The sequence below is a fragment of the Aythya marila genome, assembly GCF_965140915.1.
Source record: "Aythya marila genome assembly, chromosome: 3".
NCBI classification, from domain to species: domain Eukaryota; kingdom Metazoa; phylum Chordata; class Aves; order Anseriformes; family Anatidae; genus Aythya; species Aythya marila.
Window position 1 is genome coordinate 64,871,545 of NC_139044.1, and position 27,115 is coordinate 64,898,659.

General features: G+C 36.8%; 1 protein-coding gene across 3 annotated transcripts; it reads left to right on the plus strand.

Annotated features, from left to right (window-relative positions):
- Positions 1–17,698, plus strand: FUT9 (fucosyltransferase 9). 3 transcript variants are annotated; one of them, XM_082757966.1, is made up of 3 exons: positions 93–306; positions 3,036–3,126; positions 7,786–17,698. In XM_082757966.1, exon 3 carries the CDS (start codon positions 7,794–7,796, stop codon positions 8,871–8,873), a length of 1,080 nt encoding a protein of 359 aa, XP_082614092.1. In that variant the 5' UTR covers positions 93–306; positions 3,036–3,126; positions 7,786–7,793; the 3' UTR covers positions 8,874–17,698. The 3 variants fall into 3 exon arrangements, with proteins under 3 accessions (XP_082614093.1, XP_082614092.1, XP_082614091.1); XM_082757967.1 differs by lacking the exons at positions 93–306; positions 3,036–3,126 and adding an exon at positions 1–80; XM_082757965.1 differs by lacking the exon at positions 3,036–3,126.
- The last annotated feature ends 9,417 nt before the right edge of the window (positions 17,699–27,115 follow it).

Sequence of the window (27,115 nt, forward strand, 5' to 3'; positions counted from 1 at the left end):
TGGAAAGCCACCACTCCCTTCACAGAATGTTATCAGTTGTAAACTAGCTTTGACGTGGACAAGCCAACATGGTCATTAAGGTAAAAAGTTACTGTCTCTGCATGTTACCAAGCCTGGCAATGCTGCTGGTGTTTCTTAAAGCTCTGCATGCATGAATTTTCCAGTTGTGCAAGAGAGGGAACAGACAGTACTCTTATGTTCCCTTAGAGTTCATAAATAGAAAGAGATAGAGCTGCAGTGTGAAGTGGGGTGTCCTGATGCTACTTCTGTATTGGCTGGAAAAAGTTCCTTGGATAGGATTTTCAGGTAATTCTTTTCTTTTTTCTTTTCAAATATGTGGCAGTGGGGCGTGGAAGTAGGATCTGTCCAGTACGGAGAGCAATGCTGTAGCTGCTTCCCTCTGTTATTACAAAAGACCCTGCATCCCTGGCTAAGGCTGTCTGCTGTAGTGTCAGATTGCAGAAAGGAACCACTGAGCTGTTGCCTCAGCAGCTGGGGAGTGACAGTATGTGAGTGCCACCAGGAGAAGGAGAGGATAGATGGCAATCACACGGGAACGCTGAAGGCTGCTGAGCCATTGCAGCATTCTGTGTGTTGCACAGCAATGGGGAGAATGGAGATGAGAATAGGGTGTTCCTCACCAAGGCCTGAGAGGACAAGATTCAGAGATTCTCAAAAAAGCAGCAGTACCTCAGCCAGCAATTGACAGGAAGCTCTCTGTTTTGCCTTTGAAAACGGGGACTTTTGTTGTTGTTGTCGTTGTTGTGCACTTGATTTTTCAGTTTCCTTTACATTTTCACTATGCAGTATTGCTGTTTCATAGACTGCAAGAAAAGTTTCAAGATGAGAGATTTTTTTACTAATTTATTCAGCAATTTTCTGCAGTTTTAGGCTGTCGGGATGCATTTTTGTTAGGTACTTTTTACAACAGTCTGTGATTAATATCATCACTGACCAAAAGTCTGGAAGGAATCAAATGAGGTCATCTAGCCCAGCCCCAGGACCTGAGAGAATCTAATCTCTCCTTGCTGAGTGATGCTTGTCTAACCTGTTCTTAACAGTCTCCAGTGATTGCTTTAGCACATTCCCTAAACAATGTCTTAATTATGCTACCTGTCCTCTTAGATTATTTTTCTAAAACTGTTCATAATAATAAAAATTACCACTGTTGAATAAGAACATTCTATATTGTCCTCAATGTGCAAACACACAAAACTGGAATCTGAGGAATTGAACAAATAACCCAAAAACAAAAGAGGTGGAGAAGGGAAGAAAAAGAATGGTGCAAATACAATGGTGCAAATAGAATCAAAATACACAGCCTGAGATTAGCAGCTCATTCAACTTTCAGCATGAAAACCTTTAACTCTATGTAGCTCTGATGAGTCTTTTCAGACTGGGATGCTTTCAGAAATCTGTGGGACAGGTGTGGAAAAGAATGGAAACAAGCCCATGCAAGTTAAAAATCCACTACTTCAGTTGCTAAAAAGGCATAACTGGGAGCAGTAAGAGTTAATTCCACCAAAAAGAAAAATTTTTTAGTCTCAGAGAACTGAAGCAAAAGTAGTTTGGGGCATGTCCACACAGCAATGACTTGGAGATAGAAAGATAAACTCAAGCTAGCCTGAAGCAATATATTTTCTTTTAATACTGCAGGTGAAGAAACCTCCAGCTAACTGTAAGTTTGGTCTAAGACAACACCACCTTTAGCATAAAGGTAGATATGTCGCGGCTGGGGCTGCTACAATATGCCAGAGGACAGGGAAAGGAATTTCAAAGGAATGTTCTTTCCAACAATAATGTTTGTTTTCATGAGATTCGTATCAGTTCCCACTGCATTCAACTGTCCTTTTAATATTTCTAGAGTATCTCCATAGATACTATCTGCTTCTAGATGGGCCCATCTCTGACACATCTGTTTGCCTCAGTGTCCTCCTGCTTCTCAGTTTTGACAAATCCTCTGTGCCAGAGATGCCCAATCTGATCCCAGGAGTGATCACCAGAGACTTTAAAGTATTTCTTCTTGAGTTCTCCTGAAACCAAATGCTGATAAAGATAAGAGTTAGCCCTGAACAATTCAGGATTTTAAGTAAGGCAAGAAAAGTAACAAGAGGTCTTTATTCATTATTCAGTGTCCATGACTTCAAAAATAACACTGTCCCTTTGCTCCAGCTTAATTTTAAAATACTGTCCTCAATGCCCCTTTCCACCCTTGGAAACAAAACGTTCCCTCACACTTTCAAATTCTCCAGAAAGCCATCTTAGCTCTTCTAGGAGATTTGCAGTGACTGCCAGTGCTGACAGTCAGGTGTTTTTTTTGATGGATGCAGTGGCCAGCTTTTTTGGATTGAAAAAATCATAGGACTGACCTTGACACTAAGCCTTTGGAAGATTTCAGTACTAACTAGTAATGACAGTTATACTTCTGCAAGTAGTTATATATTTGGGTTACTGGGAAAACTTTGATAGTATGCCAGTGAAGCTAGCATAAAGATATGCCAGAAAAGCAGATATTGATATTATTGACCAGGAAGGTTACCTTTTTTTCTCCCTCCTGCAGTGTTGCATATCAGAAATGTATATATATATCCCTTCTGGAATAACTAAGAAGTCACCATTGCAAAGGAGCCATGATAAAACAGTTCCTTTAAAATTCCATTTTATTTCTTTGTGAACATGATGCATTCACACAATAGATATATTTTTTGCAAGCCTTGCCTGGTGTACTTAGGGTTAATGTTGCTAGTACCCTGCTAGTATCTCCTTGGTTGTGTTGCTACTACGTGGAGTTGCTTGCAGATGTAATGCCAAATTTTGCACTTTAAAGGGAGCCTTGCTAAGTTTTGTACTGAGAAAAATAGTCTTGTACTGATGAGATATTATACTTTCAACTAGGAAAAAAAGCACCTAGAAGATACTCGCTATGTCACAACACTCAGAAATGTACTTTATAATGAAACTATCAAAGGTAATGAATTCTTCCAGTTGGCAATAGTCTCAGTAAACACATTTCTTTGACAAAGTTTTCTTTTCAGAGGCTGGCATGCCAGAGGTTGATGGGGGAGGGGATCTGCAAAAAGGAAATTTGTGCTTCCGTGGTGGAAGGAAAGCCATGAAAGAGGAAGGGTGAGCTAAGGTTATTTGGCTGGATGTCTTGTAATGAATGTCTCCTTAGTGTCTGTCACCTTTATGTGAGAGCTACAGCAGGAGATTGGTAGTTACCTTAGGCACAAAAAGGAAGAAGGAAATGTTAAATATGGAAAACACATTTTGAAGAACATTGTGAAAAATAAATCTTCCATAAATTCTAGTGGGCAAACAAAGGAACCAATCTCTATATCCTAGCATTATAGAAAAGCTGCTTCGCAAGAAAATACTATTTGTCAACAGGTGCTTGCTGTATGTTTTCACTGGTCTACTGCCTCCCTGTATATAGAACCAAGGGTCCCAAAAGCCATGAAGGCAGAGTTTGCTGGTTCTTCAGTCTGCTTTAAGGAAGGCAGAAGTTATTGCTTCTGAGGTTAACACTTCATTCTGAAAAAAAAATATTGCTATTCCCAGTGAATATCTTAATAGTTATTACTGCAGTTACCACAAAATCCTGTCAGCTCCTTGGAGTATAAGCAAGTGGCATTGCTAGAATTCTGCTCTGGGCTTCTGCTTCCTTGCAAACCTCTCATTCCAGGTTTTAACATCTTGCTTTTGTAACACTTTTCCACAATCCTGTTAGCAGTAACTTCCTAATAGATGTTTGAGTCTGTGTAATGAATGGCTAGTTCGCTGAACCCAAAGGATGTAAAACCAGACAGTACTATCCTGTCTGTGAGTTAGTGTTTCAGTGAAAGGTAAATTCTAAGAACCACGATCCCGCATCAGTAGGGGGCACATAAGTAGAGGGCACCAAAACAATGTGAGGAAACAGATTTTGAGGACAGAAAATAGGTTAATTTACTTTTTTAGTGTTGTGAGAAGTTAATGTTGGTATTCTGGAGCAGCAAGTGTTTATCCTCACATTGACATTATAGTTCAAAACTTCCTACACAAATACTGCACCGTGAATACACTACAATTTCTTGCAGAGAACAGAATAAATAATATTTGACTCTTTCCTGTGTAGCAGAAATTGTCTTGTGATGATACAGGGGGTTTCATTAGTTAGCAGATGAGCTTGGTGTAAAATAATCCCTGCAATGAAAGCCTTGTGAGCTTTTAACCGGAGGGTGACTGCATTACAAGGCACAATGTTAAAGTACTTTTCTGATTTGCCGGCCATTTCAGTCTCCAGAAAATGATCAGTCTCTGTGAATAGACACCTTTCCCAACCTATTCTCCAAACTCAGCTCACACTAGCTCTTATGTGAAAAGCTGTCCCTATTCTGTGTTGGTTTCGATAGCAGAGAAACTAAGAACAGTCACATAAAGATTGGTTCAGCCCCTTGTTTTTAACTTGAGTTTCATCTCCTAGAGCTGTTCAACATAAATCCCTTATTCCTCAGAGACCCTGCTCAGACTGTCATTATAGAAAGGCAGGGAAAGAACCTTCTGCTCTTGTGGGTCATAAACTGCCCTCTAGATGTATTTCAAGCAAAAATCAACATAAGCTGGGGAAAAAAAAAAAAAAAAAAAAAGAAAGAAAGAAAAAAAAAAAGCCAGTGTGATGTAGCTGTAAAACCACAAATTTCCTTCAGAGGAACTTGAACTGATGAGAAGAAGTGGAAAAGTTATGGACATAAACATTCCTCCCCTTTACTCCTTTCAGGATCATTTTGCTTGAAAGCATAGAGGACTTGCTAATCTATGTCCAAAAGAAGAGGATGAGACAAAGGAGTCAGACTAAACACACCACAAGATTTTAAATATCTCTACTGGCTGTCCATGTCCAGGCACTCGTAGGATAGGAGGGCTACAGGGCTCCTCTGTGAGCAGGGGCTGGGGCTGCCCCGTGCTGGATTCCAGCCAATTCCACTGACCCCGCCACTGGGCACAGCTGGTGTCAGCAGCCAAGATGGCAGTGCCTAGGAAAAAGTGTGTTTAAGAAAGGCAAATACACTAGACAGGCAGTGAGGAATGAGAGGGTTTTTAAAAAAAAAAATAATAATAATAATAAAAAAAGTGTTAGAAACAGCCCCGTGAACACCAAAGTCAGAGAAGAAGTAGAGAAGATGCTTCAGGCACCAAAGCAAAGATTTCCCCCTAGTCCACGGAGAGGGCCATGATGGAGCAGATATCCACACTGCAATCTGTGGAAAACCCCATTCTGGACCAGCGGTTATTTATAGAAAGACTACAGCCCATATACTGGAATAGGGGAAAAGTGTGAGGAAGGAGTGGTGTGGTGGAGCTGTTATAGACTGACCTCAATCCCCATTAACAATCCCTTCTGCTCCCTTTGGAGGGGTCTCACTATCCAAATCTATTTTCATTGGCAATGAATCAGATTAATTTTCCCCAGAGTGAGTCTGTTTTATTGTCCCCTTACAGTAATTGCTAAGTTATCTTCCTATCCTTACCTCAGTGAGCTTTTCCATCTTAATTTCTGCCCCTGTCCTGCTTAGGAGAAGGATTGACAGTGCAGCTGGGTGGTCACATAGCAGCCAGCCAAGGTTAACCTACAGTACCTAAAACCAGAAAATTAAGACCATCTGACCTTCTAAAATAAGGAAGAAATTGTGGAAAATTCTTTTCCTCAAGATACAGTGGTAGTGTAGAACTAGGAATGACATCCCCTCTGTGTCCCTTTCATAAATGATGAATGTGAAAATGTTTTTTGTTGTAACTGTGCTGCTATGCTTACACATCATCTTTTACACTCACAACATTCTACCATGTCTTTGTGCTGAATGTAATTGTTTATTTCACAGGTTAAATGAGATGAGCTGGTTTAAATTTAAAATATATATATATTATTTTTTTTTGCTTTCTGTCTGATTATTTTTTTTAAGAGTGATATTTTATATATATTTAGGCATGGGATTTTTTTTAATTAAAAAAAAATGTGACACTGAATATGGGAGCTGAGAACCTGAGAACCACAGGGCTGTGGCATAAAAACATAACTAAATGTTTAAGGACATACTACTGTTTGTTTTTCTTTATGTGGGAACTGTGACGCTGAATATGGGAGCTGAGAACCTGTACTGCTGCTTTACTTCCCTATCTGTTCTTGGAGTTCTCAGGAAAAGGCACAAATGTTCATACCCATGTACCCACCAGGCATAAGCTAATTTTCTGACAGTCTTACTGATAACAGAATTAAAGTTCCAGTGCTTTCCTTCTTCTTTTCTCTAAAGCTGCATCCTCCATACATATATACATATGAATATGTATGGACCAAAACTGCATCATATTATCCTTCACGCAGATACACAAGAAGAGAATCAAAGAGTACTTTATAAAATAAATAAATAAATAAATAAGAAACCCAAAGCACTGAAAAACATGCAGAAAAAGAAAGTCAGACAAATTTTATAGTAATTAAAGTGTACTGCAGGACTACATTTCTACAGTCAGACAGTATATTTAGAACACTTCTTATTGATATCTAACTTCTGTTCGTTTTTCATTGTGTGTCATAGTACTTTTTACATGTTTAACTATTTTTATTTTTAGAACACCTATAGGGCTACATACAGCAGTAGAAGTTAACCACAAACAATCCCTAACTTTGCTAGGTTTCACAAGAAACATATGGAAAATGAGTGCTGGAAAGAGATTTATCAGTTATCTCAGAAAGACACTACCAGAAAGAGAACAAAGGAAACTATAGGAACTTCTTACCCTTTCTTTCCCCAAAGAAAAAAAAAATATGCCTCAAAAAGATGCAGCATATCTGTAGTTTTGTAATTTTTAACACAGGGCTGTGGCATAAAAACATAACTAAATGTTTAAGGACATACTACTGTTTGTTTTTCTTTATGTGGGAACTGTGACGCTGAATATGGGAGCTGAGAACCTGTACTGCTGTTTGCTTCCCTATCTGTTCTTGGAGTTCTCAGGAAAAGGCACAAATGTTCATACCCATGTACCCACCAGGCATAAGCTAATTTTTTGACAGTCTTACTGATAACAGAATTAAAGTTCCAGTGCTTTCCTTCTTCTTTTCTCTAAAGCTGCATCCTCCATACATATATACATATGAATATGTATGGACCAAAACTGCATCATATTATCCTTCACCCAGACACACAAGAAGAGAATCAAAGAGAATCATTTGTCTCAAATCCTCGGCCTAGGTTTTAAGCAAAAACACTGTTTAAGATATACAATGATTAAGACATACATGTCATGCTTGATATATATATGTCATACATGTCATGCTTGATATATATATTGAAAACCCTACTTTCAATTTATGTCAGATAGCTTCTAATGTGAAGAGGAGAAATATGCTATTATCCAAAATTTTGCCATGAATGCTGTGCAAGATCACATAGATTCATAGGAAAATGGATTCATGGAATCATAGAAGTGCAGAATGGCTTGGGTTGTAAGGGACCTTAAAGATCATCTAGTTCCAACCCTCCTATCATGGGCAGGGATACCTCCCACTAGACCACGTTGCTCAAAGCACCATCCAATCTGCCTTGAACACTTTCAGGGATGGGGCACCCACAACATACCTTCTCTACTTAGAAGAAGTTTCTGAGATTATAGGTCAATGATATCAAAATTTGTCCATTTTGGGGTCTGATGTCTGATTGCATTAACAAGACATATATATATGATTTAAATATCTGATGTTATTTTCTCTCTTTCTCTTCCTCTTTTTTTTTTTTTTTTTCTCAGAACAAATTATGACATCGACATCTAAAGGAATTTTCCGGCCATTTTTGATTATCTTCATTGTCCTTGGTTGTTTCATGGCATTTATACTAATTTATATTAAACCGACAAACAGCTGGATCTCTGGTCCTATAGAATCAGCCAGCTCAGTTTTGAAAATGAAGAGCTTCTTTTCTTCCAAAACTGATAATATTAACGAGACTACTATTTTGATCTGGGTTTGGCCATTTGGTCAGACATTTGATCTAACATCCTGCCAAACAATGTTCAACATCCATGGGTGCCATCTGACTATTGACCGCTCACTATATAACAAATCCCATGCAGTTCTCATTCATCACAGGGACATTAGCTGGGATCTGACTAATTTACCTCAGCAAGCCAGGCCACCATTCCAGAAATGGATTTGGATGAACTTGGAGTCTCCAACTCATACTCCTCAAAAGAGTGGCATTGAACACCTTTTTAACCTGACCCTGACTTATCGGCGTGATTCAGATATTCAGGTGCCTTATGGCTTCATGATGGTTGGTACAAGTTCCTTTACATATGAAGTGCCAAGTAAAGAAAACTTGGTGTGTTGGGTTGTAAGTAACTGGAACCCTGAGCATGCTCGAGTCAAGTATTACAATGAGCTTAGCAAATACATTGAAATCCATACCTATGGGCAAGCCTTCGGAGACTACGTCAATGATAAAAACTTAATTCCAACTATCTCTACTTGTAAATTCTACCTTTCATTTGAAAATTCAATCCACAAAGATTATATTACTGAGAAACTTTACAATGCCCTTCTGGCTGGATCAGTACCAGTTGTACTGGGCCCTTCCAGAGAAAACTATGAGAATTACATTCCATCAGATTCTTTCATACATGTGGAAGATTTTCTCTCCCCAAGAGAGCTGGCAGAATATCTTCTAATGCTTGACAAAAATAACAAGATGTACCTTAGTTATTTCAACTGGAAGAAGGATTTCTCAGTGCATCTTCCTAGGTTTTGGGAATCACATGCATGTCTTGCTTGTGATCATGTGAAAAGACACCAGGAATACAAGTCAATTGGAAATTTAGAAAAATGGTTTTGGAATTAATGTGTGTGTGTGTATGTGTGTGTGTGCGCACGTACGTGTGCACTTTTTTGAAGAAGCCAGAAGGATCTTTAGTCCAAGTGGAGAGGAAAGGAATAAGAAAAGAAAAGAAGGAAGAGAAAACCTTATGTCATGGTTTATCAGCTATCCTCTCTTGGCTGTCCTATTTATATTTTGTAAGAGATTTTAAAGATCATGAGCAACAGTCATCAATACTCAGTTTGAAATTATAATGTACATACTAATTATGTGCACTGAAGAATATTTGATTGTTTACTATAATTTTTAAACAAGATTTTTCACATTGTCTATGAAGTATGCCTCATTCTTGCACATAAAGTGGTGATTTTTAACATTTGTTTTTTCCTTTTTTTTTAAAGATTTTATTTGCTTTTTAACCTATTTGGAAAATGAGGACACAACTCTTAAATGCCATAGAGAATTTTAAGAACATAATTTTCTGTTCTATTCTGAAATGTGTGTAATGTTTTAAAAAACAGTAACTTTTTTATGGGTCATCTTATATTTTGAGAACACAGTGAAGTTCAATATCTGTCATTATTTCAGTGTGATCAATTGCACCCCTTTTTAAGGGTGCAGAATGTAGAAATACAGTTTTTAAAACGTATTACCATAGCAGACGCTCTGTTTCTAAAACGGATGAGTTTCCTAAGAAACAGCTCCTAGAGTTACTTTAGTAATACGTTTGTTACCCTCCAAAGAGTAGAGAAGCCAGATATGAACAAGATGAACAACCATAGTGATCAAAGCCCGATTCATCCAACTTTTGAATGCATTTAAATGCAGCATGTCCTTAATTTTCCTGGTGTATCAAGTATTGTTTACCTGAATCAGGGCTGTAATTGGTGATATATTGATACAGAAGTAAACGGATTTTAATATAGGCATTTGATCGCGTAGATTCATGCACTGAATTTAGCTGGTAATAGTAACCTTTTAGAAATAGCTTGTTAAAAGATTCTAGAAATTTCTCTCTCCTTTTTTTTTATTGTTAAATTTCTCTCCAATTCTGTAAAGATCTGTTGAACTGTAATTATAGTTGGACAACTTGCTGAGTACCGAGTTTCTTTTCTGAAAGAAATATGCTGAAAATCAGTAAATAAGTTATCAAGATGACATATTCAACCATTCAACTCATTATGCTAATGAGTTTTTTTTTCTGAAAACATTTTGTGTGACAGGTATAAACAAATGCATTCTTAAGAACAGTAGATGCTTTCAAAATCTGAATATACAAGCAGGTTTTTAAGTATTAAATTTGCTCTGATAACAAATACAGAAATGTGATGATTGTCATGATTGTTAAAAATATGTCTGTTTCTAATGTGTGTTATTTGATTTTATTACTTTTTTTCTTTCAACAGCTAAGACTTAAATTCTGGATTGCTGTGTATAGTACAAGGTTAGTTTAATGATGTAGGACATACAGATATATTTTGATACCAACTGAAAACCAATCAGCTTGTTTTTTTAGGTCAAAATATTACAGAGTACAGTTTCTACTGAGTTGCAGTCAGCTCTCAGAATCTTGTGTCTACTATTTTGATATGTTTTAAAATCATACTAGAAATGTGAATTCTTTTCTGACTATGTTATCTTTTATTTAAACTACAGAAAGAGTTGTAAAAGAAATGTTAAAAGGTACAAACTCACTGGTAAGCATCACACAGTAAAATTAGTACGTTGTTTCAATAGTTAACAGATGAACATTGAGTTCAAACTTTTGAGACTTATCCCTAAGAAAAAGAAAATAACATGTAAAAAGCTTGAAACATGAAGGTGTAAGATACTTTTCGTTTACCGTGAACAAATACATGTCCTGCTACTAAAGTAAGGCCTGGTAAAAGAAGCTACATACAGAAAAGAATGAAAAAAAGTCTAATAGTTTAACTGGAAAAACTTCTAGTTATGTGATGTAGAAGACCTTGATCAAGCAATGTAATTGATAAGTACTTAAGATTAAACTTGCAGACAAGTCTGCTGCAATAATGAATCAAGTTGTAAGTGATGATTAACAAACAATAAAGTGATTTATGAGATACTTTGTTTACCCCAGGCTGGAACAGAAACATGGAAGGCTGTAAGAATAATATACTTACATTTCTAAACTCAGAAACTCCTCTGAAAATCTTATAGAAACACTTGTGTTCTCCCTATGTCTCCATTTAGATATTTATTTATACTGTGTATTGCTGTCTTAAAAAAATAATTTACAAGATACTGTGAACCTCCTAAATTCACCAGCATTCCAGTAGGAAACAAGATGGGCTTACCTTGCAAATTAATGCAATATAAGGAAACCCAGTCTTCTAAAACCAGTGTAGACATTGTCATAATGTGAATAATATTTCTATCATTTTGAAGGCAAGTGGCTATTACCCACAGGAACAAAACCTTTCTGTTTCTTCATACTTTTTGTTTTCAGGGCTGTGAAATTCTCAGCTGCTGAATATGGCACTGCTTCAGCTAGATTACCTGATTTCTTTGATGCTGGAATTTTAAAATTCTTTGCATTGACCTCAGTGGAAGTATATTCACCCATTGGTGAACATGTACTGTCTCTTATTTCATTCCTCATTCCAGATAGCACGAGGTGTGCTAGGCATTACAAGGCCTTAGTCAGAGGAGACTAATTCCTTGGCTTCAAGATTCATCTGATAAATTCTTATATTAATAACAAGTAAGCACAATAATGAGATGAGATGGGAATATATATTACTCGTTACTAAAAAGATCAATAGGAGTATACACTGGAAAGTTTTGAAATATATGCTATGTGTTAAGCCTGTAAGTAGTATTGTTACTTCTGTGAGCACTGGATCCAGTCAGCGTGGCTAATCTTGTGCTGAATTTTAAGGTACATGACAGTCTTTTGCTGGAACTGGAAACAGTCATTCTTGTCACAAAAACTCTACACAAGCTTGTGTAGATACTTTGCCTTGAGGATTCATTACTTGAATTATTTCAAAGATTAATAAAACAGGAAAAAATTAAACCAGATTGAAATGACTAAGAATCATGATCAAATCCTAACACAAGACATGGCCCTAATGTCTCATTGATATTCCTGAAGTGTGCGGTCTGGAACAAAAGTGAGTCAGTCATTTTATGAAGATTTTAGGGGGATCTACGTGTATGTATTGTCAAGACTTAAGCAGTATGGAAGACTGAATGTAAAGAGCTTTGCTGACAGAAGCTGTAACATCTTCAGACGTATCCAGCCTAGGTGAATAATGATGGAAAAAATGGTTGTAAATTATCTGGACTTCATGCATGCAAAAATGCAATCTGCCTGGACCTACACACCTAACTAACAGAAGATTGATTCCAGTCTGTTTATGGTCTTTCTGTGTGCCATCCTACATGAACAATTAGTGTAATGGGTTCAAATAGTAAATCACTGTGAAGGAGAATGGGCAAAAACAATTAATTATGGAAAGAAAAATTACACGGAATTAGTTAAAATGGAAAACAAGGCATTATTTATGCCATGGTACCACTGTCAAAAGAAGATACTTGTACAATAAAAGAGAAATTAAAGATGAGAAATCACATCAATTCTTACTATTTTCTTAACAATTTTATTTAGCCAGTCAGTTCATATTATTTGCCAGCCAAGTAATCCAGCAGCATGCTTACTTGTCACATATTACATCATCAGTCATTGAAGACAGAGTAATCATTATTCTTTCTTTTACTATACCTTCGTTTGGTTGTTCTTAGGCACTCTGTGCTATGCTGAGCTATCAACATTATACTGTCTTAATCAGTGTGGAAAATAAGATCCAAAACAGATAAAATGCTAACAGCAGATGCATTGCTATCCCACTGAATGTGAAGAGATGTCAGACAAACTGGCAGCAGATCCTTCTAAAGAAGACTTTTCCTTTCATTTCACCAACGCTCAATGGCCATAGCAGCTCATGCTCAATGTGAGATCTCCCTTCCTTAGCAAATTCGGGTTCCCAGTTTCTTTGAATGCCTCTTGTCATCCAAGGTGGCTGTGATTGCAATGAACAAGCAGCCTGAGCGAGGCCCACAGACTGTGCAAGAAAGAGCCAGCAACATATTTGTTTTTTAAGAAATATATTAAATGAAATGAAAGACCGAGAGAGCTAGAATATGTATGTGGGGCTGCGGATTTCATGCAGACTGAGCACTATCTGTGTAACTGGCACTGCTGATCACAGTAAACAGATGGTTACTGGCTCTAGCTACTTATGTTCACTTTCAACCTGGAACTGAAGAAGAAAAAGAAAAAGAAAAAGAAAAAGAAAAAGGAAAAGGAAAAGGAAAAGGAAAAGGAAAAGGAAAAGGAAAAGGAAAAGGAAAAGGAAAAGGAAGAGAAAAAGTACCATATAATTTTCTCTAATCAGGCATCTGTTAAATAACTAATAACTGTTACTGGTTATTCAAAAATGACACTCCTGTTGGCCTTGTATTATCTCTTTTATTAGATAAAAAATAACATTGGGGGTGGAAGACTGAAGTCTGTCAGTATGCTAATCATATTTCCCATTTGATATAAAGAATTCTTATTATCTTTTCTTTTTTGATTTTGAAATAAATCCTTCTGCACTTATGCAACAATGCTTTGTGGACCTCATTCAGAAAGGACCTTAAGCACATGCATATGACCATGAGAATTTAAGATCATCTTAAGTGCTTTAATGCAATGGGGCTTCTAACAGTATATTTTTTACTGTCTTTGGGAATTGTGCCTGAGAGCACAGTCTATAGCATAGGCCAACTTGTGTGTCCTTTTAACATCCATGGGTCTATTCTGTGAGTAAACTGGCTACTCCAAACTGAAAACTCTTCAGACTAATTCTAGCTTAGTGCTTATCCATCAGACGTTGGCCCTACTCTTCTGCTTCAGCATATAGCATGTGCATCATCACCTCATATCATCCATTCAGTATGGCACCCCACCTTACAACCTCCCTGTGCTGTGCACTTAGATGTTGAATACAGAGGTGAGAGGAGCTGAGGCTTGCTGAGATGATATTTAGAATATTCTCCTAGGAAGAAAGTATAAAACCTGGTCACATCTGCTTCATTTAACCCAGACCAAGGACGTCCTAGAGGGGATGAGTCTAATCTTAGAACAATCATAGAATATCCTGAGTTGGTAGGGACCCATGAAGATCATCATGTCCAACTCCTGACTCCACACAGGGCAACCTAGGAGTTAAACCATATATCTAAGAGTATTGTCCAAATGCTATTTGAACATCTAAATGTGAACCCCTGAATTACTTATTTGCTTTCTGAGGATAAGAAAAGGCATATAATTGAAAAACAGCACATGGTTTTATTCCCACTGTTGAGGAAATGTTTGCATTCTTCATCTTAGAGAAGCATAGAACCAGAAACAACTGAGTTGTAAGTAAATTAATTGGACTACTGATTTATACTAAACTAGAGTTTTAGGAACTAGAGGCCGACAGCCTGGGAGAGACAGAGAACACAAGTGTGTCTGCACACACAGGGAGGCTTCTGACCTCTTTAAATCTAATGGTGGAAGTTAGTCAAATATTCAAGTGCTTCCTTCATCCAAACCAGTAAATTATTGAGAAGAGAATCTAGGTGAAGTACTTGTTTATCTAACAGTTGGTGGGTATTCTTATTAACAATGGGTGACAATTCTGCTTTCTTGTTTGGTGTTTTGTTTTTCTCATATAAGTGGTTTTTTTGGATGTTAGACCACAATCGATACAAATACAATTCATTCAAAATGGTTGTTTAAGCTTCATCTTTTACCCCTTGCTCAGGCAAATATTCCACCAAAGTCAGTAGCCGATATGGGACATTCCCAAATGGGACATTCCCAAACTTTCATACAGGATGAGCCCAGAGTGGAATGGCTGGGGTAAAAAGCAACCTTCTTATTTGTGGATGTTTTCCTTATAATATATGAATAAATGGTTCTAGTGCTACAGCCCATTCTAACTTCAAAGAATCAGTGTAACATTCATACTGGTTAGATATATTCATAAAAAGTACAGGAATGCCAAGAAATTGATTAAATAAACCATGCAGTAGTAATTTTAATTCATGGCACAAATGCCACAGAGTGATACAGATAATAAAACCATAAACTCATGAGAAATAATTAGTCCTAGAGACATCATCCTGTGGTTTCTGTATTGGAAAAAGTCACTTAATTACTCTATTGGAAAGCTATTTAATTGAGAAACCTTTATGTTGCCATATTCCCCATGCAATTAACTGAACCCAATAGTTTCTGTGCAGTGAAGAGTTCAGAGGTTTGGTCACATGTCAGAGCCTTTCACCTCTGGGTTAATTGCCTGAATTATGAGTAGGTTGGTGCAGGTGGCTATTTGGGAACCTCTAGCAGGTGATACTATGATCTCAACCAGGCTTCTCATTCTTACTTTTAGCTAAGGAGGTAAAGAACTGAAGTCATGTGAACTGAACTCATGTGACATCTTTGTGCATTTCTCAGTGCACAGAGTGACCTAGGGTGCTCCCAGTCCTGCTGCCTTCACCATGCCTGTTTGTGATTACACAGAAGTCTCTTGTCTTCAAGAGTATTGGCATTTCTTTGAAGTATAGTGCTTGTCTGTACAAATGAAGTGTTCATACCTGGGGGAACTCTTCTTTAACATTCCTAAGTAAATAATTAGTAAAAAAAAAAAATCATCTAATCATTGCAAATTGGCAGGAAAAGCAATTGTTTGTTATTCTATATATGAATTAGTCCAGCATAAAACAAGCTTTCATGAAACCCTGTCCCCCTGACTTGATACAGACAGTTTGGATCTATATACAAGGACATGCATGACAGCAAAATGTGAAAGATATACCATAAACTAATGCTTTGAAATTGGGATAAATTTCCTATAGAGCCTTGAAGCTGTAACTAACCACTTAACAGTCACCAAATGAAAATGTTCCCATCAGTCCTTTTCCTTATAACATGGTATGAAAAGCCAGTCTGATATATGTATGCTGTTTGGTAAATAATTTAACCATAAAATCTATATTTTCCTTTGCTGTTTCCTTCTGTAATGCATATGTTAAATGAGATTAAAAAGTATGGAAAGTTAACTCCCTTGGTGCAGGTTAATGTTTCAAGGATTCAGTGGATATCCTGAAGACAACAAAATGAGAAGATTTTCCATCTATACAAAATTCTAATGTGCCAAACTGCTTCCAGTGAATAATAATAATAATAATTTAAAAATAAAATAAAAAGTTATGTATGTCTTTTTATTAGGATTTGCAAAATCTTCTATTAATGCACTGTAATTTTGCACTATTTTGTAAGAAAATAAAAAAAAAAAAAAGAGGGATAAAGAAAAAAAAGGAACTGACAAAGAAACAGAAAAAAAAATGTAAAAATAGATGCCAAATGTATAGTTTGTAAAATACTATTTTTCTTATATAAGGTGTCATCATATAGTGAATCTAACTGTGTTAATGTAAACTGTGAAAAATGTGATGTACTGTTGTGACACAGCCTGTCAAGGGCCATTTCTAACACACAGACTAGTCACCTGGACTTGTTTATATATGAAACATATTCATAAATCTGATATCACTTTTATACTTATTTTTTGTAGGCTATTTTTCCACATTTACAACACAACTGTTATTTTATATCAAACATTAATTTTGCTTTAAAATATTGTTTAAATAGCTGGGTGGGTGTCTTAAATGTGCCAGATGTTCAAAACTGTAACAAGGTACTTCAGAAACTATTCTCTGCAAAGCTGTAATGCTGCTGAAATTCAAAATGTTTTGTTGAACAAACAGGCATACTGTCAATAAGCAATGGTTTTTGGTCCATGATAATGATGATAATGCTACATTCGCTAGGATAAATGCCTGGTAGTTATGAGCTGCACTTCCCTATCTTTCTCTCTGTTGGAGAAACAATACTGGGTGCCATAGCTGAATGTCATAGATATTCAGCCACTTGCATGATGTGCCATAGACTTGACCTCCAAAACATATTGACAAGAATTAGGAGAAAAACCCTAAAGCTGCTTGTCCTGATTCAAACCCACTTTGGGCATGGATCACGGGATTGCACTCAGGACTGGCACAATCTCTGTAAAGATAGTAAGTTCTCTATGTAGAAACATGGGACATTTACTCTCCTAGTGAAAGATCAGGACCAAAGTTCCTTTCTTGTGTATTTGAGCATAACATTGAATGGGATCTGATATGAACCCTTTATTCATGTTCTCAACTAATAATATTTCGTGTACTGACAACTTAATCTTTTATATGTTTTAAATAGCATACATAATGCATAAATTCATGTGTAAGAAATAGTAACTATGGAAAACTTAATTTTAATAAAAGAATTAAAACCATTCTTATCTGCAGGCACATTTTAAGATGCCATGTCAAAAGGAAATATTGTAAAAAGCTGTATTTTTTATTTGTTAGTGACTGTATATTTTGCCCCATGATGTTTTATAACAGGAATTCTACCAAACTGTTTCTTTGTTACCTTCGAACAATATCGTCACCCTGAGATGCATCTGAAAAATGTAGAGGTTTAACCACTGATGTTTTTCAGTATATTTTTAATTTGATGTTGTTGTTAATCTTTGTTCTAAATACGTGTAACTAAGGTCAGATTTTTAAACACAATTTGACTGCAGTCAGAAGATACCTGCTGTATGAAACCATAGGTAACTGTAACCATTTCAAGGACTTTCATCATTTATGTGAAATTAATCTTTCTGAACTCTGATCCTGACATGGTTAACAAGCAGCTCACTGACTCTTATTTATTGAGCACTGGAATTCACCCCAAAGGATAAACACTGAATTATGTAAATAATAGTGCTCTATATAAGCCTAACAAATTATTGTAATAGGTATATTTAAAATAAAAGAAAACATTCTAAGTGTACTACAGTCTTTGATCATTATTTTGTAGGTCTAATGCCATTCTTTTTCTTTTTGTAGTTCTCAACAAGAGCCGTGTCTAAAGATTGTTGATTGTTGCTAGTCATTCCCATGACTTCCGACTGAGATTTCACAAACAGTACTTTGCCTTTTTTTAAGCTGTTACACACAAAATCCTTGCAAGTGGTCAGAGTCAGAATGAATTCATGTGGACTCTTGTTTGACTTTCCCGTGTACAGTAAGCAACATAGCTAAATCATTATGGTACTACTGTTGAAGTTACTTTGCCTTGCTTTTGATGATGCCAGTCAAATAAATGTACTAACTAATGCAGCATTCCCAAAAGAACAGAGTATTTGGTCCCCATGATAACAGGCAAGAATAGCAAGGCAGAATATTATTTTTGGCTACATTGCAACTTGTAGAATTGGTTAGGGTGTTCAAAAATCCTTCTCCCTCCCACTAGCTGGGTAATTTGCTTTCCACCTGAGCTAAAGCTTGGATACATTCTTTAAAATTTCTTACATTTATGTCATTTGCTCAAACTAGAATTATCATTATCTTCAACTTACCCATAAAAAATGCAGAGGCTTTTTTTTTTTTTTTTAATAGTACATGGGAAAGAAATCCCTGTCACATTTCATTATTCACTCCTTCTCATTTCCTCTTCTTACATTCAAAAGCCATATCAAAAAGTCAGGCTAAGACAGCTAATACAACCTTCTGCCTTTAAAACAGAACTTTTTTTTTTTTTTTTTTTTTTTTCTCAAATGATCCATTTCATTCTCCCTCTCAAATACAAACTCCTTCTGGATACACCAACTTATTGGACATAAAGCTTTACATGTTTAGAAAACCGGGTCAGAAGCAACTGACTTTTTGATCTGCCTCTAGAAGTATATACCTGAAGTGAAAGCCAGAAGTTGTCGTGCACAGAAGTTGTGCAGGTTTCTAGCACTGCCAGCATTAGGGTTCCAGAAGCTGAAACCATATCTATGAGTGATAAAGCTGCTGTGGGCACAACTTCCTCATGCAGTAAAACCAGCAATAACCCCACTTTAGCTTTATGCAGGCTGGTACTTTGGCACAAAACAGTGCATGGAACTGAATATGAAGCCAGTGTGAGTCTGAGAACAGGCTAGCACCTCTCAGCAAAGCTGATATAGAAGTTAGAGACAGACAAATAGTTACAGCACTTCTTAGTCTATCAGCTGGTTGCACCCTGACACACCACATTACAAAATACCCCATTTTGATTCTCACTAACTAAAATAGCAGCTTCCTTCCAAGTCTAATATTTTCTCAACACATATTTTAATTCCAATGAAGCTTTTGGATAGGATAACAAGCCTTTAGGCAAAAGACCTGGTTGTAGCTTAAGATATCTCAGAGCAGATGCCTACATATAGGTGTGTAGAGGTGCAATAAATAAGTTCCCACTACATGAGAAAGAGTCACAAGTTAAAAAAAGTAAAAGGAGTCTGAGAGCAACTCATCTCACCTACTCTGCGGGTCTTTATCTTCAGTCCTGCCTAAGATCACATTAAAAAATAATGTATTATCTAGCAGTTCAATGATAATTTTATTACAATTAATTTTGATGTACAAGGAAGAAGAAAATAGTTGCTTGTGCTGAAAGGTGAAAAATTATAAGGTTCCATTTTTTCAGTAAAAATTAGTTTTTTATAATGTTCTAATTTATATTTATGAAAGATCAAAAGTATTCTCAAAATTTTTGCTTTTAATTCAAACCTTAAAATAATATTAATATTTCCATAATAACTACATAATATTAAGACTAATTTGAGAAACTCCACACTAATTTTTATGAGATGTTTCTTTTTCCCAAAAGAGGCTGTTTTTCAATGACAGGATTCTTGAATGAGGAAAATGTCATCAACAGCATTTTCATTCTTCACTTGGCCTCTGTCATCTGAATTCTGTCATGTGTGAAGAACACATACTCAGTGGGCTGTGGTTAATCAAAATGGAAAAGTTGTTGCAAAAGGTTTCAAAATAATTTCTATATAGTCACAGACTCTCTGATACACCACAATCATGTTATTCCTGCAATAGGAGCAATCGTCTAATAGTTCATTGCCATCTTTCAGACACATTCTTTCAAGGTACAAAGTTCACTTTGCTTTTTAAGCTGCTCACTCTTGTTTTCCAGAACCATCAGTTTCTGGCATTTGTTGACACTGTCTCCACCTTATGTCAACTTGGTTTCCTCAGCCATATCATGCCCTCCCCTTCTGCACTGAATCTATATTTTTGCATTCTGTCTATTTTGACAGAAGAAAGAAATAATAATAATATTTACTTCCAGCTAGAATGATTCAAGCCCCTGTACACTTGAACTAGTGAGCCCTATACTCCTACACCACTGCCCCCTCATTGTCATTAAATTAGATTTAATTCACTGATAAGTGCACTGAGATGAAATCTAACAAGGTACATAGGCAATCAGGTACTTTTTAATTGGTTCTGCTTTTCAACCAAATATATTGTAATGCAATCAACTGGATGTGTCAATCACATCCAGAATGGCAATTTTACCCTTGAAACCTTTTATTCCAATGTTGCTCCAAGCTGTCATGTGGTTGTACTGTACCAGACCCAGTCCTGAGCTCAAAGACAGCAAGCAATATGAAGGGGACTGAGCAATATCACAGGGTAACCATGCAGTCAGATGTTATCTGAGATTTCCTGATTAATTGAAAAATAAAAATCAGATACAGGTAGACATACTGTACAATTTACTACAGCAAAATCCACCTGCACAGCCCCATCTCATGTCCAGCACCATTTATCAACTCTGTCTCATCACAATCCTTGAGTCTGCACCTAGTGTCCTGGCTTCTGGCTAGCACAGAGCACCATGCGGACCCACGGAGCTCTCCAGTGCCCCAGACAAGCTGTCTAGCAAGTTGAAGAATACATACATCTCCAAGCTTTCCTGAGAGCTGGATGGCACTGCCTGGTGAGGACTGAGGCAGGCTTAATCCTGCAGGACACCCACTGGCCATACAAGATCTGGGTCAATGAGAGAATGTTCAAAAGTGCAGCTTCATCTTTTTTTAATTTATTTTATTTTTATGTCTTTCATGTTGGATGTCTGAAAAAATCTTTTATCTTCTGTTTGTTTGATATTAAAGAGCATGCTCTTTTCCACTAGCTCTGAAAGCAGTGGCACTTAATATTATCATTCAGAACCTCTTACAAAAATTACAGAACCAAATCTTTAATCTTTGTAGTGATTTTACATGTCTCTGATGCATTAAATTTTAGTTTGTGTTTGAGATGAATGTTTTCCACAGATAAACATATTGTATAGCAAGACAGAGATCTTCTACCTTGTTTTTTATAAGGCTCAGAAATGTACTTACAAATGAAAACACAGCTCACAAGTTCTTTCTTATCAGCAAAAAAAAAAAAATATGCAGAAATGTGCACCATAATGATAATGATAACTCTTGCTTTTTCCAATCTTCCATTCAACCAAGGAGATCAAAGAGTTAATGAAATAGATCTGACCCTTCAGCATTTTTAAAGCTGTTTTTCCTTGATAATGCAATTTGTAGACATAAAAGGCTATAAGACTCCTTCCATACTTAAGAAAATCACTGCACAAGTGTTTGCAAAATTGGGGCCTTTAATTTCCAGACAAACTGGTGTCTTGTGTAAATCCTCATGTTTTCATCCTCCTACAAGAACTGAAGCAGAGTTTACGAATGAGATAGTCCACTTCAGGTAGTCAGGCTGTCTGCTATCACAGTGCAGCCATGAGCAGGAGGAACTAGCTCAGCTATTGTACAGCACAGTACGCATACATACCAATGTAACCACCTGCCCGCACCACTCCCAGCACCTGAGCAAGCTCACCTTGAGCCACTGAACTTCTGAAAGGGATCTGCTACACCCCTCCATCCAGGAAATCTTTAGACTTCTCCCTCAAGATTAGTATTTTTTTCTCCTAATGGAAGAAAAACAGCCTTAGGTGATTTTCTGTATTTCTTAATCCTGTAATGAAATCTGTGACTAAGTTACATGGGAGCCTCTCCTTGTGGTGAACATACCTTTACAAAGCAATTGACTACAGCTGACCACATCATTAATAAAGGTGTCATTAACAAAGAGATTTTTCTCTTAATCTCTCAGGAAAAGCAAATATAGCTTGTCTTGAGTGAAACATTTAGATATTTTGGAAACCATTTAATGCTTATATCCCCACTGAAGAGATAGCTCCTTTCTCCCTTCCCATTACTTTTCTACCCTGTAGCCCTGTCTTTTTTTTTCTGACAATCTGTTAATGCCAACTTGATAGTTGAGATTTACGACAGGACTGGAAAGGATACATTTTGAGACAGAATGCCCAGAACCAGCCATTCTCAGTAACTTGAGCATAATCTTTTCATACCTTACCTTAAAATTACTCAGGAAGCAGTTTTGCTGCTTAGAATCATGGTGCTTCAATAGTTAATGTATTCCTTCTCACTGAAGCCCATCTTATCTTGTGACAGCACTGCTCTTCAGCTTAAAAGAGAAAAAAATGTTTTCTTCCTCCCTTAAATTTACCTTCAAGATGTGTTTTCTTAGTGTTGCATCCCTTCTCTGCTTTCAGTTTGCTCTTCCTTTTGCTTTTCACATCACAGTTTTGCTATGCCCTGATATTTTTATCTGCCAAGAGCAATTTATCCTTCCTGAATACGAGTGACTAGACTTCTATACAGTATTTGAGGTGCTTGGTAGTACCAGCTTCAAAAGTACTTCTCTAAAATGATTGATCCATTTTCCATCTCTCTTCCAGCCCCCTCCCCAAAGAGCCCTTTACTGGAGATGTCTCTGGCCTTATAGTGATTTTTTATTGCTCTCCCAATAGCAGATTGCTTCAGCTTGAGGGCATTTCCCAATTCTCCTCCCTTAACTGTTTCTCAGTCCCTTCCCACTACAGCAGAATTCCCTTCATTCATTTACCAGCTCAGCACCCTAATATTATCTAAAAACCTTACATAACTTTTGTTTTCCTATTTTAACATATTAGCATAATATAATTGAAATTGCTTGTGAAGTCCAGAAACATTAATTTCAAGGCACTGTTGATTGCATTGTTCTAATACTTGCAGCAATATCTCCACTGTATGATATGACACCCTCCAAGACAGAAAACAGGCTTAATAAGCTTTATCACCTCCTCTGAAGCTAATTACTTCTGTGGCTTTTACTTTACAACACATTCTGGTTTTAAAAAGTTCCTCAAAACATCCCTCTCCACCACCAGTTTTTACCTTGACAACACACTGCTCATTCTCAATTTATTTCCTAAACATAACAATGCCTCTCCACAGTAGTCATTCAGTGAAGTTCATCACCAGCTCTATCCCCTTAATAGACATTTAATTCTTTTAAGATCCTTTAGCAGAAGAAGAAATGAAGCGTAGTTTTATGAATTCAGGTCCTGTAGCTGGATTCTCTAGCATATAATTAGGTGTGATGTCTGATTAAAGCTTTTCTCACAATCAGGACATTCATAATAGCTCTCTCTTGTGGATTCCCTGGTGTCTCTGGAGGGCTGCATTCAGAAATCAGGCTTTCTTCCAGAAGGAAGACTTTACAGGACTGTTTGAACTATCTAGTTGCCCATTTCAATGAACGTCATATGAACATATTATCTTCACATCTACAAACATTCTGTGGAATTGTCTCATGTCCTGATAAATTTTGAAAGATACCGCTAAACAGAGAGACATAGGTAGATACATATAAAGGAGAAAGTAATCTCTAGTAAAATCACTTCACTAATCACTTAGTAAATCACATTTCCTAAGCTTCGTATCCTTAGGAAATATCTCTAATATCTCATTCTGAAACAAAGCTCCTTCTACCATGAAGCATTACAAATATCTACCATTTTCATATCCTTAGAGAAACACAAGCTCAACTTTCAACTTCCATGAAGAAACAAGACAAAAACCAGCCTCTATGCTGAAACAACTACTGCTTCACTTTCAATCCATTTACAAAGCTCCTTCTTCATCAGACTCTTGATTTTGTAAGAATCACATTAACTTCCTTTCATGCAATATTTCCCTTCTTGTCTTACCTACAAAGACAGTATTGACAGTATTTCCCAAACGTCCACATATTAAAAAAAAAAAAAAAAAAAAGTAGAAAAGAAAAGAAAGCATTAGAATAACAGCTAAGAGTTTTTGCTAAAGAACAACCATTCCCCAACTGTTCATTAAAATACAAGCTGCTCACAAGTAAGTACACAGCTAAGCAGGCATTAAAGAAAAACTATTTTAGGAAGCCTACTGCACTGTACATATGGGCATCTGCTTTTATCTGCTCGTGGAGACAGACCACTGGGCTAGGTGGACTCCATGTCCAGCCAACTTTGATCCTTCTTATGTCCTCATACAGAAGCATCATGCTGAGCTTGCCATGATTGCATCTGAAATCTGACCTACCGATGCCACAGTTTGTCATTCCTGAAGACCAATGTGAGCACCACATTCACTGGCCAACTTCTAAAATCCCTCTCATTTACCAGTCTGTGTGCACTCTTCAGGCAATCCCAGTGGCACGCTACTCAGATATGGCAGCAGGTGGCACACTGTCTAATGGTATCGTTTCTCCCATAGCAAGTCTGCTGTGAGAGTTAATTGAAAGCTTATCCGGCTGTACCTGTGTTAGTTCACAGAAACAGCAGGCTGCCAGGGATGTGCAAGCCAGCTACACACCTCGGAGGCAGCAGCATGTGGATAAAGCTAATTCGCCACTGCGTTGGCATCATGACATTGTATGTGGTACACAAGCAACAGAGTACCATATTTCTCTATAAAATTCAAACGTTAACCAATTCCAGAACCAGCACTGGACTCAGAGAGCCTCAGAGGAGTGGAAGATACAGTTTTCTCAGTCCTCTTTCATGAACATAAGACTTGTCCTTGCTTGTGTATATGTATTCCCACAGCCTTCAGCCCCACAGAACTGCCCTCCTTGCTGGTCCTTCAAGTGACTGGGGAATACCCAAATCTCCCTGAAATCTGGCTTCAGCAGAACTATGAGCCACAGCTGCAAAGGTAGATAGAGGCAGTGGGAAATGAATATATAAGGTCACTTTTTCCATCATGCCCCAGGCATTGTAATCTGATCTATATTATTAAATTGTTAGAGTGATCCCTGGTACCGTTTATGCCTCAGGCCAGCTGCTACATCCCAGTATCGCTTTAGCACATTTCAGGAGTCATCTCATGCCAAGAGGCATTTAATATGAGATTACTCTGTTCTGGAGGATAGACTTGACTAGACTAGCCTGGCTAGATGCCGGCTAGTGCCAGAAAATGGCCGTGGACATATTTCACTAGTATAAATGCCATTAAAGCTAAGTACATATTTAAGCAGTTAATATTATGTCCTTCCTTAGATTCTTGATCCCTGTCTTTCTCATGAACTAGAACAATGTAACAACCCACCACCTACAAAATGGTATTGTCATATTCCCTTGGGGATAGCAATCATGTTACCCTGAAAGAGCTATGAACTCATTCAAGAAATTGCTGTTACTGTTCAGTGCGTGACCAATTTGACAACATGCTGACAATTCACATTCACATATTCACTGTGAATTTACCCTTTTTAGTGATAATTTATTCTTAATGAAAACAAAATTCTACAACTGATATTGCATAAAATGAGAAACTAACTTATATCTAAATTTAGTCCCACCTTCCCTCCCTTGATTATTATGAAAGTCCTCCAGAGTTCAATGGTGTATGAGTGAATTGAGTCCTTCACATATTTGGAGAAGAGGTAGCTCTTGATTAAATGGTTCATTCATTATTCCACACCACACGATATCTATTTGGGGATATAATTTTTTTCTTCTCCAAAATATTTTCTGTATAATTGAAATAGAAGGCAAGACCAAGATGCTGTTTGTACAGATATGAAAGATAAATAACAAGCAGAAGAAATTCTGTTCTTTTAATAAGTATCTGCTGACATTCCTTGAATCTAGTGACACATTCTTTTAATGAATCCAACAAGTACTGAATATGTTTATAAAAGCATAGGAGATGGGTGAATTATGTCAGTTTGGACGTCCTGCATGAAAGGATTCAAAGGAGCATTTGCATGTTTGCATACATAACTGACTCAAAGTCCAACCAAATTCACTTATTATCTCATATATTGGCACTCCACATTTAAGGAGGATGTTAGGAAATGAATTTGTCAGCTAGGCTAGAATGTTTTTAAAATGTTATCCTTTTTAGACAAAAATTGTGAAGACTACAAATTACAATAAGTTGTAACAGTTTTGTTGCATTGTTTTGATCTGTTTATTTTGTTCTGTTTGCTGTTTTGAGTAAAGAATGTGAAACCTAGTAGATCTAAAACTTAAAGAATCAAAAGTTGCACAGAAGTGCAATGCTTATGTATTTATGACCATATAACAATTCCTTTATGTTCTGATTTTCAATACAGTACTAAAAAAAATAATAATAAAATAAATAAATAAATAAAAACTTCACTGGGGCAACACTCCCTGATGTCATAACAGCTTATGACTTTTTCATCAAAACTCAAAACTCAGTACAAAAAATCTGCATCACCACAGCTTCCATGTAGATATCCTTAGAGTTGGTTAGATCCTGTTAAGAGAACAATGATTCTTATTAAAAAAAAAAAAAAATCAAGTTACGTTAAGCTGGATTTATATTCAATATTCCAAGCTGTTCCAGATTAGTCTGTCACCGGCAAGATGACACCATCTGATATCTAACACAGTGTGAATGAAAGGTACATATTTTGACATCTCTATTTAAGCTACCCTCTGTCTCTGACCCACCCTTCTTCCTCCCTTTTCTAGCAGAAAAAGGTAACAAGGCCCTTCTATCCCATTCTTAGAACAGCAATATTTAACTGTGCCTACGCTACTCATAAACTCTGAGGTGACTCTGAGTGTATGTTTGTTTACCTTGTTTCCAGAATGGAATTTATGTGACTACAATGGGACTATACTTCAGCATAATATTAAACACTCATACAACTGCAGGCAAGATGGGCAGAATAATTGATTGGTGCAATTCAGATTGCTTACTTGTTAATTTCATTAGAATTTATCAAGTTCCATTTTGATATTTAGTCAAGATCAGTTTCCAGTTATAGCATGTCTCTGAACCCACTAGCAATATCTTCAGAGTGCTTTATCCAAGATATTGTGGCCGAGCAGTCTTTTTAGGTCTTTCTATTTTATTCACTGAGGAACATCACTAGCAGAATATACCATTACCACAATCTAGATTATCCTGCAAATAGTACAGTGT

Coding starts and splice junctions, on each gene's coding strand:
- FUT9 (XM_082757965.1), top strand. CDS start 258: ATGCTACTTCTGTATTGGCTGGAAAAAGTTCCTTGGATAGGATTTTCA. Junction 307..7,785: donor TCCTTGGATAGGATTTTCAG/GTAATTCTTTTC, acceptor TTTTTTTCTCAG/AACAAATTATGACATCGACA.